The sequence below is a fragment of the Cygnus atratus genome, chromosome 1, assembly GCF_013377495.2.
Source record: "Cygnus atratus isolate AKBS03 ecotype Queensland, Australia chromosome 1, CAtr_DNAZoo_HiC_assembly, whole genome shotgun sequence".
In the NCBI taxonomy this organism is placed as follows: Eukaryota; Metazoa; Chordata; class Aves; order Anseriformes; family Anatidae; genus Cygnus; species Cygnus atratus.
The window spans coordinates 70,555,012-70,577,161 of NC_066362.1; the positions used below are offsets into that span (position 1 = coordinate 70,555,012).

At 34.5% G+C, this 22,150-nt stretch overlaps 1 protein-coding gene across 1 annotated transcript in view; it reads left to right on the forward strand.

Annotated features, from left to right (window-relative positions):
- Nucleotides 1–22,150, forward strand: part of LOC118250065 (potassium voltage-gated channel subfamily KQT member 1-like) — a 517,473-nt gene that overhangs the window by 42,813 nt on the left and 452,510 nt on the right. Inside the window, exons 3-6 of the mRNA XM_035550693.2 lie at nucleotides 7,552–7,678; nucleotides 13,644–13,722; nucleotides 16,604–16,700; nucleotides 19,141–19,281. Of these exons, the coding sequence (XP_035406586.1) occupies nucleotides 7,552–7,678; nucleotides 13,644–13,722; nucleotides 16,604–16,700; nucleotides 19,141–19,281 (444 nt within the window). The remainder of the gene's footprint in view (nucleotides 1–7,551; nucleotides 7,679–13,643; nucleotides 13,723–16,603; nucleotides 16,701–19,140; nucleotides 19,282–22,150) is intronic.

The following is a 22,150-nucleotide window of genomic DNA, read 5'->3' on the forward strand; positions in this document are numbered from 1 at the left end:
TATGCATCCACTTTCCTCTGACGTATTTCTTTGCTGGAAAAAGCAACAGCATATCTTCCAAACACCTTAACACCTGTAGTTCATAGTGGTGCACTACTAGAGAACACACAGTATACTTACAGACTCTGTTTTCAGGGTCATCATTTGTTGCCCCTGTTGTAAGCTGCCCTCTCACATTGAGTGCTTGGTTGCTAGCAATCCTCATGTAGTGACTACATGTAGCAAGTAAGTTTTATTAATATTTCTCTGTTTGCAAATCCTGTGAGAGAAAAATCTCAAATGTAAGACTAGGAGCTCCTACATCAGCTGCTGCTTAAGCTTTTCAGGAGAAACCCTTCTTGCTATAGATGTATTTAGGAATCAGGGCTTAACAGCAGGACCTCAGGAAAGAGTTCTTGGCTGCAGGTGGGTCACATTGTTCTATTTCTTTCCTGAAGTCACTGCTTTGTTTTGTCTCTCTATAATGATTTCTTCTGCCTCATATGCCACAACACCTCTTCCTGCTGTATAGATAGCCCAGACTTCTCAAACAAACAACAACAAAACACACACACAAAAAACAACCAACCAACCAAACAAAACCCCAAACCAACCAACCAAAAAAGGAAAACAAACCAAAAAAACCCAACAATTTGGAGTACCAAGTGGTACTCGGCTTTCTTGAGACAGCTAAGCTATGTCTATCTAACTGCTCTGTTTCTGAACTGAATTTCAAGATGGCTTTTCTTTTTGGAAAGTAGTTAATGACACTGTTTTCAAGGCCTGTGTTTTTTAAAGAGGACTCACCCTTTCCATCTATAGTGGAAGAACTCTCCTGTTCCTTTATTTTTGTCTCTGCTTTTGTCCCTTCTCCCATTTAAATTATGTAGTCATGTCATAAAATGCTGTGTCATTTTTAGTCTGTTAGTGGAGTGGAAAAAAGGCTTCACGGACTTAATTCAACTTAATTTTCTCTTCTCTGTAATTAATGGCAAAGTGTATGTATTCTTATAGACTTGAGGGCATTTTTCCTACCCTATCAAAGGAATTAGTTTTAGGAAGTAATAATGGTGGATTTTTATTTTTATTTTTATTTTTTTTTTGCCAATGTTCTACTTTTGTGACATTTTATAACTTTAAATCTGTGCTTTGCCACACTGCATTAGTGCTTAGGACCTACTCCAGGTCTGTTTAATACAGTGATACATTAACAATCTAACAGATGAAGTTCACAGGTACTCCTGTTCTTTACCAGGGCAGATCATTTCTTACAGATGATAATAGATCTCTTAGAGTACAGCAGGCAGAGTAGGTCCTGCAATATTTAGTGGTATTTGTGTAGTGTATATTGGCCTGTGTAACACTAGGTGTTAATGAGGTGTCCAATCCCTTAAGGAACTGACAGGTAAACTAGGTTCAGTAGAAAAACACACCATTTCTTTTATACTTCGGAACAGTCAGACCACGTTAGTGGTCTGAATTCATCTGAATAAAAATAACCATATGTCTCAAAAGTTGTTTTTTTTTTTTCCATTCCTTATAAACCTGGGAGAGAGAAAACAAAAAGAAGCCCTGTTTGTTTCTTAGCTTCTTGTTGGTCTCTAGGAAGATGAGAAAACAGACCAGGGATATTATATTATGAAAATATAAATCATTATTAAAATATATATGGAATATTGTTTCATATATTAAACACATTAGGAAAAAAATGGGGTAAGAAGCCTTTTAACACAACATGTAGGCTTAAGTTCTGTGTGAACTGATCTGCTGAGTTGCCATAGTCTTCTGGAATTGAATGTAAATATCAAGCTCCTCCATGTGAATTATAATACAGTTATTCTTGTGAATTATCTTGTAGATTTCCCTAATGCAGTACAGAACATGTTGTGTTGGATGTTATGTGTTTTTCAGCCCTCTAAAATTTGATTATTGTGCAGTAAGTATGGCTGAGATGAATTAACAAACAGCCAACTTTTAATGCCCTCAATCAAATTTACTCACTTCTTACTCTAGCTCTACGGAGTTTTCTGTGCACGGGGTAGAAGATTCTTAGAAGAAAAGTATTTCTTACTTGGGAGTAAGAGAAAGGTGGAGAGGTACATCAGGATTTTTCCAAATCCTCCCCGTCCCCCCACTATCCAGAAATTCTGAGGCCCTCCTAAATCAAATGTTTGAGACATGAATATGATTATTTACAATTCCAAAATGAATTTGAATAGGTCCCATTCCAGAAAGAAAGCACCTCTTACCAGAGGTTGAGGCTTAAAGACGTGCTGATAGGGAGGTTGAAGAATCTTGTGGAGTACTGGTGGATCTATAGAGAAATGAAGATCTTCAAACACTGACTTATTGAGTCTTCTTGATTCACTATTTGTGTTTGCGTTACTGTTATCTTTCTGAATTAAGCAATTCTAGAAAAAAGTCCTGCTCAGAAATTATTCAATTTTTTCATTTTTTAAGAAAAATTATTGCCTGCCTGAATGTATTTAAAAATTAAATCTTCCTCTGTGACTTACCCAACTCACTTGAATGTTAGTTATTACAGATAAAGTGACTAGAGCAACATCTTCTTCCCTCATTAGCATACCATTTCATTCTATACAGGAAATAGCAAATGTCAATAAACTAAAAGGCAAATATACCCCTGGTATGAAGTCAGCAGATTCAGCATATATACCAGGTGGGCATACAAAAATGTTTGTAAGAAATGTTGAACAAATCCATTTGTATACAAACTACGAACTTTTTAACATTAAGTGAATTGGTTTCATATATGAGAAGCATCAGAATGAGCTAACGACACTTCAGGACACTTACCAGAATTTTGCATCTTTTCTTGCATATATTGGATATTATATTTTCACATGTAATATTTGTCATCTTTATAAAATTTAGCATGGAGGTAGGAAATAAGTATTTTCAGTATCAGTAGGTTTTTATAGCACCTGAGCAACTATTAAGCTAATTGGGCCACTAAAATGACATTTTCAGCTCTAAGGATTGGAAAACCTTCAAGACAGGTTATCAGATTAAATTTTGGACATAAGTACACGTGTGCAAACATTTGGACTATTAAACCTTTATGCCTGCTTCTGAGGCTTTATTATTTTGATCTGACATTCCTTGATTGAATCTTCGTGAGCGCACACTATTCATTTAGCCATCTGACTTCCTCCTTTTACCCGAGCACCTAAATATTCCAATAAAATAAAGTGAAGAGAGCCTTGTGTGTGCTGTCCACATAAAACACAGCTGCAGCTGAAAAAATACTTGTCTTTTTCATGTGTGCACTTTAATCACCCCAGCCGAACTCCTTCCCTTCTCCTGCTCCCCCCTTGCAGTTATCCGTAGCTGTACTGGAACATATTGTAAATTCCAGGCTGTGTATTTCATTTACACACATTCATGTATAAAATGTTGATTTTCTATGTTAATGTGAGCATTTTTATATTTGATTATCAGTGGCATTCTTGGGTAAAAGTTGACGGCTTTTCCACAAGAGTTTGAATTACATTTACTGTTAGAATTAGATAGGGATGGAAGTCATTTGCATACATATTTACCTTTAAACTTATTATTCTGTTGGTTTTTTTAGTAATAATTTAATGATAGTTATGAAAATTCATTATGCCCAGAATCACATAAACATAATTCTGTATGATTTTGATTTATTTCGTGTATGGGAAAAAAAGAAAAAAAAAGACTTATGCAGTGTCTTGAATTATTATTATTATTAATAATGATAATAAACAAAACAAAGATGAGCTTAAGGTATTCCATGTAACTGAGCAAATAATATTAAGGATGTATGGTTTTGCTTTTTCCACGCTACAGGAAAAAGTACAGAATAATGAAATTGCTGCTACTGATTTCAGTAGAGATTTCAGATGGTACAAACACAATGTAAAATCTGTGATTATATTATATTTCAGTTCTTAACAGTGTATACGCAATTACCACATGTCAAATGCTTTCCCTAATATTACCTTTGCCATTTGAGGAAGCAGGAAGCAACTAACAAGTGAGTGAGAAGAATCTATTTCATGCTGTTTTTTCCTTCCTCTGTGGTCTTCTTCCCAGAAGATAACCCAAACAACGGCACTGTCTCAAGACCTTCTCCACTTTTACATTTCTCAGTAAATTGTGCCTCTGGTGGTGACTGGAGCAAATTCACTGCCCCATACAAAGGATGATGTTTTTTTCTATACGTGTCTCATGATCCTTCAGTGGGTCGAGGTGAATATCCTGACAGTTTATGACAGGTGTGGTTCAAAGTACATGCAATTTTGCTTTCCTTTTCTTTCTTCACAGGAGTTCAGTGAAGGTTTGCTGAAAAAAATGGAAGGCTGACACTTAAAGCAGGGTAAAGTAGCCAAGGGTATTTCTTAGGTATATTTTGATCAAGACTGATGTGGCTCTTATTTTTGGAGGTAACTGTTTGTTCCTACTCATTCTTTTTGGTTTTGATTTAACTAGAAAATTCATCCCTGGCTTTCTGTTGATGACAAATGGCTTTCAAGATTGATGAAATCTTCTGAGAATCCTCTGTCGTGTATTTCTTCCTCAACTATTTGCAAGGGAAGGACAAAAATACTGCTGGAATCCTAAATAAAGTTTTGCAGGGTTCTTGTGTGTATAATATCACTTGAAAGCAGGAAGACTGGAAAATTTCAAAAAGTTGGAGAAAGATCTCAAACTGACATGCAGTTGTCAGTCAGGAGCATAGTTGGTACATTTAATTTACAGATTATTTTTTCTGGTTCATGTTTTGTCCACAACAACTTCTCAGCAGCTCTTGGTGCAACTTCAGTAGGAACATGTAGTTTTTCTAACTTTCTAGAGAATTGCTGTTGTTTGTTTTCTCTAGCAGAAGGTAAACAAAATGCAGTAAATTTGACGTGTTGAAAAATGTTTACGGGTATAGGAGGAAAAGGAGACAGGTTAGGGTTTTTTTAAAGGTGAATTTTTTGAGGTGAGCTTTGATCAGTCATGGCAGTCTTGGAAATGGATGTCTTCTATCTTTTAGTAGAAGTATACAAAACAGCAATAAATTTCATAACCTTCCTCCTTCTTTTTGGAGGGACCACCTATAGAGCTGTGATGTTTATTCAGTTTCTGTGCTCTTTTGGTCTTTGGCCTGTTTGTGGTTGCCAATGAATGTGTTAATTGCTGTGGTTTTGGTAATGTAGACATCTGTCCAGGACAAAATGAACTCACATCAGTAATTAATTTCAAATTTATGGGAGCTGTAAGTTCTTCTTCCATCCTTCTTCCTGACAACAATTTATTTTTCCTTTGCATTGACAGTACGATGCAACCTTATTGACTTCAGCAGGGCTTCCCAGATGTAACTGAGATGATTTCTTGTTGGTAGCTGAAATAAAATCACAGATTCTGGAGTTTGTGTTGAGAATAAAATACATTCAGGCCAGACACAGTGTAAGTTCCAGCTTTTAAAAGTGCCCTTAGAGGATCATCAAGGAATATCCTAACTCCAGGAAGTTTTTGCTGCTTCAGGAACTATCTGCTTATCTCTTTTCCACACATTTTTTTTTCCCTGACTGACACAAAAATTCCAATGTGCTGTTTCTGTAGAAATAATTCTTCCACTGCTGTTAGTATTATCTGTTAGGAGGGACATGTAATAAACTGCCACTGAGTGGCAGAAGCATGCTTTTGATGCAGTTGCATGGCACCTTTGTTTTCATTTGAATGCTATGGAAATCTTCCCTTGTCAAAGGGCAAGATAACAGTACTGTCAGCCAAAGCACATATGCTATGCTTTTTAATTGTTTCTTCCTCTAAGTCTCTAAGCATTTGTATTTCGGAGGGTTAGGTCAGTGGAGCTCAGCTGTTTTATTCTGTAGTTGAGGATATGGAACTATTTGTTTCAGAAATGCTCCTTAGATCAAGCTTTGGTACTAGCTTTCTGCCTAAATACAAAAAGAAGAGCTCATGATTTCACAGTCTGCTGCCATTCAGTGCCATTTGTCCAGTAAATCCATATAGACAATGTTTTGCTTCCTTTGCTGCAAATAAGAGATCCTTTATCAGAGACTTGAAACCAAATGCTACTGAGTGATGATATCAGGAACCTGCTAAAAATGTAAACAATTTAATCAATGAGAAAGCTGTTTGCAAGATCCCTGAAATGCAAGAATTATTTTCCTTTGAATATTATTCTTAAAATGTGCTTTGACTGTTACGATCAAATAAGTTTTTGCATTTAGATTTCAGACACAACACAATCTTAGAAGTATCACTTGTAGAAACTCTAGGTAATATATTACTAAAAAAAACTTCTGGAAAATCTTAAGTTTCAGTAAACTGGGAGCCAATTTGCTGTGTATTTTTTTTTTTGTGCTTCTGACTTGAAACTGTGCTGTAAACTTTCTTAGCTTTTTACTAATCCTTGGTTTTAGTCAAGCTGAAAGTACCATGTGAACAGAGGAAAGATTGTACATATTTTCTTGCTTCTCATTCCAGGCAAAACAAGGAGGTAGAAGTGAATACAGAAATGCTAACCTTAACTTTGTCAAAAAACAGAACTGGAGTTAGGGTTTGTATATTAGTGTAGAGTTTTTTCTTACCTGTTTACTAGCTTTGAAATATTTTGGTGTCTTTTCAGCCAATCAGAGCATCAGTTCTAAAGATATGTCAGTATTGTTATTCAGTGGCATTTGTGATTTAAGTGTGTTCAGTCTAGGGGTGCTTTAGATTTCCCCAGGTGCAGATTGCAAACATATTTAAGTTAAAACAAAAATATTTTCCAAAGCTTTAATTTATATAGTAGGTGATTCGTGACTCTGAGTTACTGGATACAGTTTGGGTTGGAACAAATCCTAGAAGCTGTGTTTTGGTTGTGGTAACATATGGCAATGGTGGAGGAAAACAAGGAAGGAAGGAACAAAGATCTCAACAAATCCATCCATATTGTGATCCTCTACTGTTTTCTTTAGAAGTATTTTGAAGTATACTGACTCATAGCTATGCATAACTGCTTTGTAATAAACGGAAGCAATATTACCTGCTGAAGAGAGAAGAAATATTAACATATAGATCATTAATTTGTTTTATAAGTTGTCTATTTTTGAATATTCAAAAGTTGACTTTACACTTTCTGTTTTTATATTTATATATATATATATTTTTCAGGGTGTGGCAATGTTTCATATACTTGGTAGTTTTAGGAATGATATCCTTGGAGTCTCCATTCCTTTATTTATTTATTTATTTATTTTATTTTAAAGATCAATAAAGAAATAAGAGTATTGTGTTTTTCCCTGTAATATAATAATGGAATGAAACTTAAACTATTCTTTTATTCATGTGAAATCACATTCGGAAACAGTTTACATCTCCCTTTAACATACTGGCCAGCATATGCATAGAAAATATGAATAGATAAAGCACATTCCTTTTTTAATGCAGTGTTTCTTTCATCTCCACAAGCTTATTTTTATTAGTTGTAGGAATAAATTATATGTGCAAACTAAAAAAAACACACACAGACACACACACACAAAAGAAACGCAAAAAAACTGATATTTTGTTCTTTTAATTCTTATATAGGAAATAGTTCTGGTTGTGTTTTTTGGTGCTGAATATGTGGTCCGATTGTGGTCTGCAGGCTGCAGGAGTAAATATGTTGGCTTCCAGGGAAGAATACGTTTTGCCAGAAAGCCAATATCGATTATCGGTAAGATTTAAACTTTTTTTTTTTTTAAATTTTAACTTTTATCTCATCTTTTATTTTTATCTTATTATCATCCAGTTTTAAGTAGAGATGTAAACTACTGTAGAGATTATATTGCAGATCTGAGCTATGTTTCAAGCATATATCTGATTTGTGAGCCTATGCAATTTTTTTACTTTGGATTGATAAAACTGAACACTTAACATATGTCTGTGAGACACAGGCAGGCCATCAGCTTAAGAAAGGCAAAATTCATAAAGGAAAGAAATCCTTATTAAATCTACATGTGTAATTAGGAAAAAAATTGAAAAGTTTTTGTCATGAGGTCTGATGTAGAAAGAAGACAGAAAGGTAAGTACAAATCGGAGAAAAAATGAAAATGTGCAAAGGGTAACTTGGGAAAAATTGCCCTGGCTAATACTAAAGTTAAGCAGTTTGAGGGACAATGGTGGTCACCATCTCTAAAGTAAGAGAGAGTTTAGGGGAAGAGGTAGCTAACAGAACGTGTGGAACAATGATAGATTAATAAAAGGTGATATGTGGGCAAAATTTCAGTAGATCATAAAATAAGCTTTTTTGTTTTGTGTCTGGGATTTTATATAAACTCCAGCAGAGCTATGAATTATATAACTCAACATCAACATCATTGGATTTTAAGTAGACTAAAGTGGGAGAAGTGAAAAGGGGAGAGAATGGGCTGATGGTTCCTTAACCATCTGCAACTTTATGAAACTCGATGCAAAAGCTTAGAAAACAACATGTTCTATTGTACATCTGGATGTTGGTAGTGAATAATGTGATGAGATATTGTACTTAATTTTTGGTTATTGAGAAAGAAGTGTTTCATTACATAGAAATAAATTCTGCTGCTGCTTCTAGAGCTGTTCTAGTTTTGTGATCTAACATGAGCTCTAAGGGTAATTTTTTTTCTTCTAATCCTCTTCTTGACTTCTCTTTCAATCAAGAAATGTTCTTAGTAAGTATATTGGAGTACACAAGTGCAGCAGAAAATGTGTCAGTCCCATTTAACTGTGATTCCAACTTGATACCATTTCTGTATAATAGTATTGTGCATTTACCGTAGTAAACATTAAGGTTTGTGTAGCCCTTGGAGAAGATCCAGTGTCTTTGTTAATAAAAGCTGGGAATGACTACAGCTAGTTTTGCATCCAAATCAAACAGTAATACTTTTACATTTAAAATTCCCCTAAGAATAAAATACATTTAAAGCAAAGATTTGCTTTCATATATCAAATACAGATGGAACTGTGTCTATATTAATCCAAGTGGATAAATTTGGGAAATACATTTGTCTTGAATGATAGAATCATACTGACTCATCCTATCATTTTCAGAACAATAAGAATAAAACACAAATACAAGAAAAATAAATGAAAGTATCAGAGCAAAATGTAAAAGTGAAGGTGTTCAATTTATATTTAAATCAGTATGAAAGCATTTATTTTAACATCAGCAAATATAAACATTGCTTTGATATCAGAGAAATTTATTGTATTTTTGTACACACAAAAACTGGAATTTGTTCTTGAAAAGTTCATTTTGGGTAATGTTTTCCCCCTTCACACCCCCCCCCCCCCCCCCCCGCCCCAATGAATTAATAAAAATTTCTATGGTGCATATAACCAGAAAGAGATCCTGTAGTCAAGGCTAGCAATTATTTTATTTTGTAAATTTGCTTAATATTACTGAAGTCCATGCTGGATAAAATAGTATGTTAACATGCAACTTCTATAACAGGAAATAAAACGTGAAGATAGGAGGTCACATTATTTCTTGTGTCTTCTTTTAAAATTTAATCTAAAGGGGAAACTGATGTAACTTCTTTACCATTTAAATCAGAATTTTGTATTTCTTAGGTAGGTTTTCTAAAGCTAATCAATTTTTTCTCCTTTTTGAAGACAGGGTACACGTAATTGAGAAAAGACAATTCTGTAATTAAAGAATGTTGGGACACACAAATCAAATTAATTCCCAGCATCCCTGGAGAAATCACTTTGTCTCTCCATGCTTCTCCATTCCCTAGTTCACAGAACTAGCATGCTTAAAGAGTTCCAGTGCTCGTGTATTATTGTAGAAGCAGTAATACTGATATCTTTCCTAAATGTTGATTTAACACTTAAATTACTTTCTATTACTTAGGGTTAAGTTAGCAGCTAAGTGTTTCTGAATCTCCTAGCCTAATCAGGCTTTTATGAAACACAGGTACCAAGCACATGCAAAACCAAGAGAACATCCTTTTACCTATTTTATCCTTTTGTTGTTGTTGTGGAAAATGTCACAAAAAACAACTTATGAATTAACTTCTGCTTGTACTTGTTGTGACACTATGCAGTTTGAAAAGAGATATTTAGGTACATAAATTACTGGATTAAAGACTTGAGCACACATATGTGAGTCCATCTCCTATTGTCCTTAAGCAAAGGACTGTATTTATGAGTACCTTTAATTGGTTATGATAGAGCTCTGAAAAAGCATAAGCACTTGGTATGTTCTAGCTACAATGTATTCACCTAACGTGTGTGATGCCCACAGAAAACTAAAATTCAGTGAAAAAGAATATCATGTAAATCAAATTCAAGTATCTGCATATAATCTGTTTAATTTAAGTCCTTATGAACATCATATTCTCTCCAGACTACTAATAACACAACTCCAGGCTGAGGGTTATTTGCATTCTGTAAAATACTATGGCAACTAAAAATGAAAATACAAATAAAAATTCCTAAAATAAAATAGTTTTACTGTTTTTACTTTAAAAATGATTATTTGCTTTTAGTCAAAAAGCTGAGAATTTTATACTAGTAAGTAAACTTGTGAGGACAAGTCAGCAATTTGCTTGAAAAAAAGCAGCACTCAGGTAAGCTATGTTATAGGTATTGCTATGTGCTGTCCTGAATTGTGTGTATAAATAAGTAATATTTCACTGGCAAGCTGAATTTTAGATAAAAAATGACAGCTGGTTGGATTTGCTAAAGGATTTAGAGCATGAGAGTAAGTCATAGGTACAGTGGGCTTAGCTGTGAACTAGGATTTCAAAGTTGTGTACTACATATGCTAAATTGCAGGGATTTATGTGATTTGTGTAGGTCTGTTATCTACATATGTAGTGCACAGGCCATGCAGAAGTTGCTGTGTCATTTTTGTCTCTCTCCACCTCATGTACCGTGCATGTACCTCATGCAGCCGTGTTTGCAAACGTGTAGGTAGGTAGAATGTTTGAGAAGGTTGTACTGTTGTTTCTAAATTACTGGAATTCAATTTTTAGAAATTACAAAGGTTTCCTGACATTCCTTCATTTGGAAACTAATATAAATATTAATGTAATGTTAATCCAAATACTAATGATTGTTATAGTTGAAGTTATTTAAATAAATGATGGTCTTTTTTCCAGACATTTTCTATGCCAAGTACATGCTTCAGTTTGAGTTTTGTGGAGGTATTTAATGCAAAATATTGAAGTTGTTTCTAAAAAAAAAGAAGTAATTCTGGTTACTTCTCATACAGAAGTTCTACTACTTCCAAACTTTGAAGCAGATACTTGACAATGAGAAAATGGATTTTTGATTATCCCTGAAATTCAACTCTATGCTAACTAATAAGCCTCTGAAAAAAAATGTGGCTTGTTAATGCTTAAAATACCCTGCTAGGGAATGATCTTATATTCTTCAAAGGTTCACCTGCACAATTCAAATTTCAGGTTTCTCTGAGCAGCAGAGCTGGGGCTGGGAGTAGAAAATAAGCTGATTTTGGTTTTAGAGTGGTCTTCCTGAAACTTTTGAAGGCACGTGGAAAAGGATAATACTGGGCTCGAATACCAAAGTGTAGTGGCTGGGTAGGAAGAATGGACTGGAACACACAGGAGGAAAGGACAGGAGGATGGATACTGATGTCAAGATCTGGGACAAGGAAGTATAAAAAGACTTATAAGCCAGCAGAATGTTTGGGGAAAGGACGTTGGGTCTGAAAATACATGAGATTGAAAGGTGGCAGTGTAAGGGCAGAAGGATATGCTGTAGACCTGGAGTGTAAAACAGGGCTGTTTGAACCAGTGAAGTGGGATTAGTATGAGAAACAGAGAAGTAGAGATAGTAAAACAGGTTTGGAGGAAATAATTGAAACATCTGTACCATGTAGGAGACACTTATTAAAAATGGAAAGAAAAAATGAAAAATCTGTATTGCTGTCACTACTTGATTGAAAAATATTTTGAAAGTGTCAGTCTTTTCTTCCTTAATTGCTGGTCATCAGATAAGTATCTATATGTTTGATATTTTAGTAAAGACATCAGGTGCAACGCTTACTCTAGAGAAAAGTTCTGCATTAAAGTGCAATGTAATATGGGATGGAAAAAAAAAAAAAAAGACCCTCCCTAAAATCCATGTGTTTACAAATACGTGTTCACACACATACATGATAAAGGAACAATACAGAAAATGGAAGGTCAGGTAATCAAAATTTAGATTATCTCAGAATGGAATCTCTTTCTGTAACTTTAATTTACTCCTCCCTGTACTTATTCATAAATGTACAATTACTTTAGTAGAGTCTTTAATTACCTGATTTCTTAGCGAGGAATCTGGATTTACAGTAAATCAGACTGATTCTGGAAATAATCTGAGTCAGAATGAAGGATACCGTTGGTTGTAGAACTGCTGCAATATATGTTGCGGCAGCTATATGGTTGTGAATGAGGCAAGAGAATATTTAAGGAAGAGGGAAAAAAGGTTATCCTCGTCAAAGGCAAGTGTTGTTGCCTCTGATGTTGGATTCTACCCTACATCTTGCCTAGGCATCACATGGAAACTCTGTGGCAGTCATTTAAATCAGTTTTCACAAGTGTACCTCATTTTCTGGATGTCCAAACGAAAGCTTTGAAGTCAGGTTACAGAGGTTCTGAGTTCTCACAGCTGCAAGTGAAGTCAGCAGGCACTGTTATTTTTGAAGTGCTATATAATGGTAAATGCTCTGAAGAATAAGGTACTGCTTGTTTCAACTTGGCAAGGAAAATTTGCCCAAACTTTTCCTTATTCTGTGTACATTTGCTTCCCATTTATAATACTATCCTTTATTTTCTAGTCAGAATTAGAAAGGGAAGCACTTAGATTCCCTAAAGGGGAGTACCACAGAAATGCTCATGAGGAAATTAGAAAAATGTCCTTTCAGAATAATGACAGAGTAAGATTCAATAAACCTGTTCACTGAATTAGGAAAACAGAAAATGTTTAAAGGTTGTTGATGCTGTGAACACAATCCATCATTTGCATTGTATGATGCTGGAAGTGTGTAAACTGTGGAGTTGTGGAAAAAAATGAGAACTGTGGGAACAATTATCATTTTTTTCATACAATTAAAGACTGTATCACAAAGTAAACCAACAACAGCTCTGACTCTTTTTGTTCAACCTTTGTTCTGACAGTTCTGTAAACTTTGAAATATTGGCTTTACAGCTTTAATACAATTTTTAAACTACAAGTTTGTGTATCTGCTTGTGACACCTGTCTGTATGCTTTTTATAAATGGTGGAAACAAATCCTTGCTTTCCCTCTTAAGTCAAGAGTCTTGAGCCAAAACATGGATTCATTTCTATGGTGTAAATATGACTTTTCCTTTATTGTTTTCATGGAAAGCTGCCTGATTTGTTCTGTCAGGATCATTAAAACTTCTGTTATTAAATTAATTATGGAAGAACCTGTAGCTGTTCTTTCTTCCGCTCTTTCTTTCGCTCTTTCGCTCTTTTTCTTCTCTCTTTTTTTTTTTTTTTTTGTTGGGGGGGGTGGGGGAGAGTGTGTTTGAAATTATTACATTAACGTACTGCCCACCAAATTTCAGCTAACTTCATTTCTTTTTTGAAGTTCTTTCCTCAGCCTATATTCATTTATTCATTGTGTGTTTCAGTGCTGAGAGCTAACATTTAATACATTTTCATCTTTTTTTTTTTTTTTAACAGATCTAATTGTGGTAATAGCCTCGATTATTGTTCTGAACATAGGATCTAATGGGCAGGTGTTTGCCACCTCAGCAATAAGGTATGTTCTTCTAGTGACTTGCAGCTCTTCACAGCCACACAGATATAAATCTAGTATAGGAAAAGTTGTTATAATGAAACACTGGGCAGTGGAAGATGCATTATTGTTTGATCACTGCTTGGGTAACAGGAGTGCAGAAACAAGGCATATGAAGAATGGTGTGAATGCCAAAGCCAAGAGGAAACAACTAAAGAAACATTACATTCTATGTAAAACATCAAACATCTCTCTATGTAAGATAAAAGAGCATTACAGAACATCAGTTTATTTAAGAAGTAATCCAGATAGCGCTTAACTCAGTACTTTATGAGTAATTACTTTGTTTAAACTCTAATTATGCTATGGTGGATTTGTTTGGCACAAGTAACTCATACCATACATGAACAAGAAACATTTGATGTCTAGTGTGTTTGTTCAGCTTGCATCAAGTACTGCAGGCTTGTTCAGGGAAGTAAACTGAGTAAATAGAAGAAAGCGAATAAGTGGAGTAGGTATACTTCCCACTCTTTCTAACTTAACTTGCAAGATGTACTGCATTTTCTGTTACAAACCTCTGATTTCCCCTGCAGTCTGATCACTGGGATTTATCTACAGTAATCTAGCTGTGTAGAAAAACAGTGAAGGGAACTATATGTATAAGGTATTTTTTTTAAGTATTCTGTTACCACAGAACATTAATCTTTACATGTCAATAAAATCTACACAGGAGAAGAGGAGGGTAAATGTGAAAATTTTAAGGATTTTGTTGTATTTAACAAACTGTGTAGGAAGGGCTTTAATGAAAACGCCTTCTGTGTATTTATTTACGAACCCGTTTGGCTTTGGGTTCAGTATGTATGTCCTTTCCTGATGTTAAATTATACAGTCACTGTCCTACAACTCAGGATACTTTCTACCAGAGATATCTCTGCAGTGATGTTATTGCCCCATTGAAAAACTATCTGGGACAGGCAAGTCTCAGTCTGAAAGGTTTTCTGACAATGCATTCTGTGATGCAAGTAGCTGTTTTGGAATTAAGAAGGAAACATAGAATTATAGAATCATTAAGGTTAGAAGAGACCTCCAAATACCTTCTAGCCCAACCATCCCCCAACCACCAATGTCACCCACTAAACCATGTCCCTAAGCACCATGTCCAGCCTTTCCTTGAACACCCCCAGTGAAGGTGACTCCACCACCTCCGTGGGCAACCTGTTCCAATGCCTGACTACTTTTTCTTAGAAGAAATGTCTCCTCATTTCCAACCTGAACCTCCCCTGGAGCAACTTGAGGCCATTCCCTCTTGTCCTATCACTAGTTATCTGTGAGAAGAGGCTGACCCCCAGCTCCCCACAACCTCCTTTCAGGTTGCTGTAGAGAGCAATAAGGTCTCCCCTGAACCTCCTCTTTTCCAGACTGAACAACCCCAGTTCCCTCAGCCGCTCCTCAATTTCTTTTTTCTTTTCAGAGGAAAGGAAATGGGGCGTGCATATTCAGAGGCTGTGTAACTAGAGTTTTGCCTTCACTATTTTACTTTTTTAAATCTATACTTGTGAAACTTTCTGTGCCTGTAACACGCATGTCAGAATTTGGCCTATAGTAACATAATAGACCTTAACATCTTAGATACAACAGAGACAGGAAAATCGAGAACTGCCATTGGGTCAAGCATCAAAAGAATGTCTAACAATTATACAGGAGAGCTATGTGTGACTTTCACCTGTTCCAACATCAGCAATCAATGACATAAGTCCACTGGCACACACATTTGGTAGTCTTGTAATTCTTCGTTGACTCATGTTTTAATTATCAGGTTTTAAGTGGTTATTTTAAAGTTTTTGAGATAATTAAAACTATAATTCTAATGGCATATCAAAGAAATAACAAAGTGTACTCAATCATTTATATGTCATTTGATAGTCAGTATTATTGTCTTCTTCCCCCATAAAAGACAAGCATTTGATAATCTGATTGGCAACTGTGAAAGCTCAGAAAAACTTGCTTTGTGACTAAAGGAAATGTTGGATCATTCAGAAGACAGTATGCCTTCTCTGTCTGAGTAACACCACTGACTGAAGGAAAGCATCATGCTGAGGATCTTGCCAGTTGATGTAGCCTGGAAGAATGCAGCTAAAGTGGGATTGAAATAAGATGACTGAACTAAAAAACAGTAATAATAATTGGGGATAGCAGAGGTAAAATACTATAGTGAAAAATTTTCAGATAGGTGAATTCAACATCCTTTTCTACTATTCACTATTTTGTTTCAATGATAAGATAGTAAAACAAGGGCAGGAAAATGAAGTTCATTGCAAAAATGGTCAGTAGAAGGAAATATTTTCATTGAATAGATTTATTGAAAACCCATACTGATAATTATTTTTCTTTAGCTGAAAATGTTCAAAGTTTATGCTTCAGTTATTGTCCTAAAATCACCTATCTATTTCCAGTTAGATGGTTTCTATTACTTAACACGAAGAACTTCAGTAGTAGAACATGTTTAGTTCACATTCTGCTTTTGGTAACTAGAGGAAAATGTTTTCTTGTATTTATATTAGTAAAGTTTTAAGCACTGGTTTTGCTTGGAAAGAAACATTTGAGAGTCATATTCAGGTAAACAATGTTAAGTTTCCTTCAAGTTTGAAAGTATATATTTTAGAAATTTCTTGCTTTTTTTTTTTTTGTTGTACAAGTCTATATTTCTGAATATATTTGCACAGAATGTAATGAGATCTCAACATATTGTCTACAGAGACTTCCTCAAGTCTAAGATGCAGTCTTACTGGGGTCAATGCCTTTGTCTTAATTTGGCTGTATGTTAGTGAACATAGTCAATTCTGTATAGGCACAAAAGTATTGACCTCAATCACTGTTTCAATTTAATGTCCTATTTTTCTTACAGGGGAATCCGGTTTCTCCAGATACTTCGCATGCTTCATGTAGATCGGCAGGGAGGCACCTGGAGACTACTAGGATCAGTTGTTTTCATACATCGTCAGGTACTAGATCTTTAAAGATCCCCTGCCTTTTGTTTACTCCAGTATATCTTTTTATGGACTTAAAATCATAGTCTGGTTTAAATTCTTGCAAGTTCTTGCAAGAGGAAAAATACTTTAAAAGACCGTCACGTGTTTCTACTTTTAAAATGAGAACACTATTCTTTACTTCAGGTCAGTTGTTAGCAGTGCATCGGCATCAGCATTTTTTTTGAAATTAATTGCTATACTCTTTGATCTTGTCCTTCAGTATAACCTATTATATTCAGTTATGTGGGCTGTCTTTCATATTGCAAATACTGTCCACTGTCTTCACATCCTAGATTGGTTGTTCTGTGGGGAAAAAAAAAAAAGTACAAGTGGAAATGCTTTGATTGAACAAAGTTATTTAAATCGTTCTTTTCTGTCTGAATAAAGAGTCTTCTAATCCATTCTATAAATAATCATACTATGTTGTGATAATATAACAGGAAAGCAACGTTTTAAGCAGATAGGCAGTTAAACACAGAGGTAAACATGGCTGTAAATAGTTCTTTGTCTGCCAAAGTTTGGAAACAGTTATTCCGTATGAACATTCACTAAAGCTGAAAAGCTTAAATGTTTTAGTTCAGACTTTTAAAATGACTGGCTGAATAATTCTTTTTGATGTTTTATGGAGCTGACATCTATATGAACATGATAATAAAGTTTTATCAATAGCCTTTAAATTGCATAAATACCATACCTTGGAGGGCTACTACTGTGCTATAAATTTTTACATCAGACTTCTAAGGGTGATTCTTTAACCTGCTCTTTATGAGTGTAGATTTGTTCTTCAGATATTGACAAATAATTATAGATTTCCACAGACATTCTTTCATTTGCTTCATTCTGTATGTAGAAAATTGCTTTTTTTTTTTTTTTTAAAGTGTTCTGGAGCAGAGAATGTGAAGTACTTAATCCAAAAGAATCATGTTATGTTACTTTAATTCCTTTTATCTTTTTCCCCAATAGTGTAGGAAATTTTATGCCCTTATGAAGCCATTGATGCACATTGAGGTCTTGATTTAAAATAATCTTTTAAAAATGCTTTAGCATAAAGTCTACTTTTGTCCTGTACAACAGGATGAATTTTAATGCTCTAAGACTGTGTAGTCTTCATTTACTGTGGTCACATTGCCTAGATATCTAACTAGGGCAGAACTGGAATCCAAATATATGTTCTCAACTTTTCCTAATTTTACTGACAGAGGTGTTTGAGAATACCCTTCTTCCATGGGTATTCAAATTTTTAGTCAAGAATCTTGAAATACCATCTCCAAAATATAACCTGTCTTAAATGTCACAAATACAAGTTCAACGGTTTGAAGAGAAAACAAACAAACAAACAAAAAAAAACTAAATGAAAACAAAAAAACTTGAAGTGAATTATAAATAAATGTACCTGAAGTTCTGTGAATCCAAAGTGTCTGTGATGATATATAAAACTCTACAGATCTGTAGAACGTGTCAAAGCAGATCACCCACTAACACACTGAAGAAATGAGAGAATGAAAGTGGGGTGTTTTCTTTGTAAGCAAGGAACAAGAACTAGTCTCCATTTCCATTGTAGTTTTCTATGGATCACTGAACATACAGTCTCAGGTGTTAAACAGTTTCCTCTTGCATTGGAAAAACATTGTGTAGTCAAATAAAAGAGTTGTGAAAAATCAGAGAAGGGTAAATACTTTCAACTATTAGAAGTAAAAAGAAGGAGCTTTTCACAGCAATGGGGTGTTATCTGCAAGTACACAGCATGCCATTATCATTAGAAAAAAGTATGGAAAAAAATAGTGATCAATACATGCTCTGGAAGATACTTATTTTTGTTTTTCATGTCTGAAGTAGGGGGAATGTCTACCTAAGTTACTGTATTGTTTCTTAGGCTAACACTGATAAATGCAACAAGTCAGTCTTATGGTCAGTCTTAAGCAATCAAAGTATAGGATGTACAAGTTGCTTTCTTAGATATGGTCACAATCAGAAGAACACGGCCTTCGATTCATAACAGTTATTTTACCATACTGTTCATAAAGTGCATTTCTAAAGCAGCGCTTTACTATTTTTAAAATGTATTAAACGGTATTCTGAGTGGACAATTAAATGGAACAATTCCCATTCAACCCCATTTAAAGGACATGAAACAGGACAGATGTCCTGCCCTACATTTAGCAGTACAAATGACTGTGTAAATGGTGGCTTCTGCTTGCTTTTTCAATCTAACATAAATAGAAAACAAAACATTTGCCTACATGTTTTACTGGAAGCAGATTTCGTACCTGAAATGAAACTTATTAATTTTTCTATCATGATGCAAACAAAACAAAACAAAAAACAAACAACAAAAACCAGATATTTATAATGTTTTTTAATAGATAATATATGATTTAAACATTATGTACTCATTTATTTTCTATTTTAATAGGAACTTATAACTACGTTGTACATTGGATTCTTGGGATTAATCTTTTCATCCTATTTTGTTTATCTTGCTGAGAAGGATGCAGTTGATGAGAATGGAAAGACAGGTTTCTCCACCTATGCTGATGCCCTTTGGTGGGGTGTGGTAAGTCTTTATCAGAAAAATGTGTACTCAAACTAAATGTGTAAGATTTTCTGTTGAAGTTGTGATTATTTTCTCTTTTTCAAAAATTACATTTGTGTAAGGAACACATTTGTGTAGGGAAGCTTGGCAACTTTTCAAAAAGGATACCAGGAAAAGAATGTAATAAATGCAATTAAATTATTTTGGTGTTTGATAGCAAGTCTTTAGCTAACTAGCCTTGAAAACATACAAATGGAAAATATATATATATATATAAATTTAAATCCACATTGCAAAAAGAGTGTAAGTACCCCTTGAATCCTATACCACTTTTAAACTCCACTTAATGTTCTGCAAAAGGTCTGTAACTTTTAAAAGAATATTCTGTTTGTGGAAGCTTGACTCTAACTTTTAATTTTTGGATCTCTTTGTGTAAAGTTCCTTGTCTTAGTAATAACACAGACCTTGATGCAAGTTAGAAGTTACTGTGTTTTGAATGATTCCATGATTAACAGTTACGATAAATAACTCCATCAAAAGCAACAGACAAATCTCAAATTTATCAGCTTCTTTGGACAGCAGTCATGGTCAGTGTTAATCTTTGGTTAAATAATAATAATAAAGAATAATATGAAGGACGAACTGGAATTATGAGAGCAATGTGGTAATTATTAGTATGTATGCCCAGAATCAGATGACAAGGGAATAGATAGCTATGAACAGAATAAGAAATACTCCCTTCATATGGCTCTTCTCATCATATTTCTTACTGTGAGTCATGCTTTTCCTCCTTATTAGCTGTTGCACAAACCATCTCTGCTCTTGTGGTCCCTTTTACCACTACAGAACCTTACATATTTTGTGAGGTGGCCATCTCATTATAACAAACCCAAAGAGATTCATCACAGTGCTAGTGACAAAGAAAAATGAGAAGACTAGAACAGATGCAGAGCCACCATCTTCCAGAGAGAGAGAAAGAGTTTAAAGATTGATTTGAAATGTAATAAACTGGATTTGTTCTTAGATGACAGACTTGAAAAATAACAATGTATTTATTAGGCAATAAACCAATTGTTTATCTGAATCCAAATAAACTGATGAGTAAGTCTGGGAAGACAGACAAAATGTTCCTAATAGATGTATGTTTCTAATCCTTAACTTGGATGCTGTGTAAGCCTCTACTTCAGTGAAGTATACAGAAATATAGATTATATTACATGTACCCTGAATTACCACTTTATAAGTGGTTCAGTATAAAAATCTTTTAAGCTTTAAATTCCTGACATTAGGTTGTCAGATACTCATTTCATTTGTAGAGTATCACCTATGCCTGTGCAAAAGAGTACACACTAAAAATGTTCTATTAAAAAAGAAAAATCCATTAAATGGCCAGATGGACCTAATTATCTGATGTGGTGGGAAAAGAACAAAACCATGGAATAACTCATAGAAGAATCACTTGTTAAACTCCTCTACAGAAATATGATAAAATTTTCAGTAAAACATAAAGCCCCGTGCTTATAGATGTGATAACCTCTAACTAATGGAAGAAAGGAATCTATATCCCAGAAGCACAGATTGTTATATTTTAAAAGCAAAAGTAAACAATTAGAGTATAATTGATGTTATGAAAGACACCCCATGTCTACTTTAAGAAAACAAACCTGTAAAGATGCTCATGACTGAATGTAGTGGAACGCAGCTACTCTTCCTGTTTTTACCAATGATCTAGCTGAACCGTCTGCAAAGTACCTCTAATTAGAAGTGGAGCTGCTTGTGGGAACTTCAGCAGCGTTAGGGCTCCCATGAAAGTCTGCACTCGTTCAGCTAAATCTGTGTGAAATATCTCATGAGTTTTTCTTTCACAGTAAAGTTACAAAGAGCTTTGTAGTACCATATGAATTAGCATGACAGCAATGAAAGAAATGGATTACATATAGTTTATTAACAAAAAAGTCTTAATTTAATGTGTGATCATTGAAGTATGGTGACTCATGTTTGCTCTGCAATATGTAATTTCTAGGCCTGTAGCTACAAAAGGCCAGAAATGACCAAATTTAGACCGAAGTCTAAAGTGGGTTGAAAGAGAAACCCCTTGTCAAATTGAGGGGAGCTAGGTAAAGTGAAAAACAAACAAAAAGGATTTTCAGCAATCACTTTGTGAACTAACTATGTTTTTTAACATCTAGTTAAGTCAAAGTATACTCATGCATGGATTATTCCTTCATGTAACAAAACTTCCATGTGAAGCAAATGCGCTTTTTTTTTTACCCTTTCATCCTTTTATTTATTTATTTAACTCTCAGTGTCCTGCACCTACTTTATGAATTGTATTGAATGTTTAGATATGGACTAAAAACATTTTATAAAAACTAGAAGCTATAGCCTAGATTCGAGTAAAGAGTACAAAATTAAGGAGAAAAAAAAAAAGTTTGGCTGTGTTTATGCAGACTTGTTTTATTAACATTTTGGACTTAAGGAATTTACAAGAGTTCAATTGTGATCATCAACAAAGTATAAAACATGCATTACTTTACCTTGCTGAGGTAGGTGACTTGGAATCTCTATTTGAAAGTGTACTTTTATACCTTGCAAAGTGTTCATTGGGTTTTGTTGTTGTTTTCCAAAACTTGACTTGTTTTGTGTAACAGCAAAATAAAATCAACTTTGTCTCTCTGTAACTGTGTGAGGCACATGAAGAACACTGTTTGAATTGTTGTTTAAGCTTTCCAGACCTCTAAGCCTCCTCAGCACTAGTGAGTCAGGGTGCAGGTGCAGTTCACAGCTGGAAACAGTGACAAAGGACAGAGTGAATCAGTTTTTTTTCTTTTCAAATCTTCTGTAACGTAGAAACACAGATGTGGAGTTACTAGGGGGTGAAATTTGATTT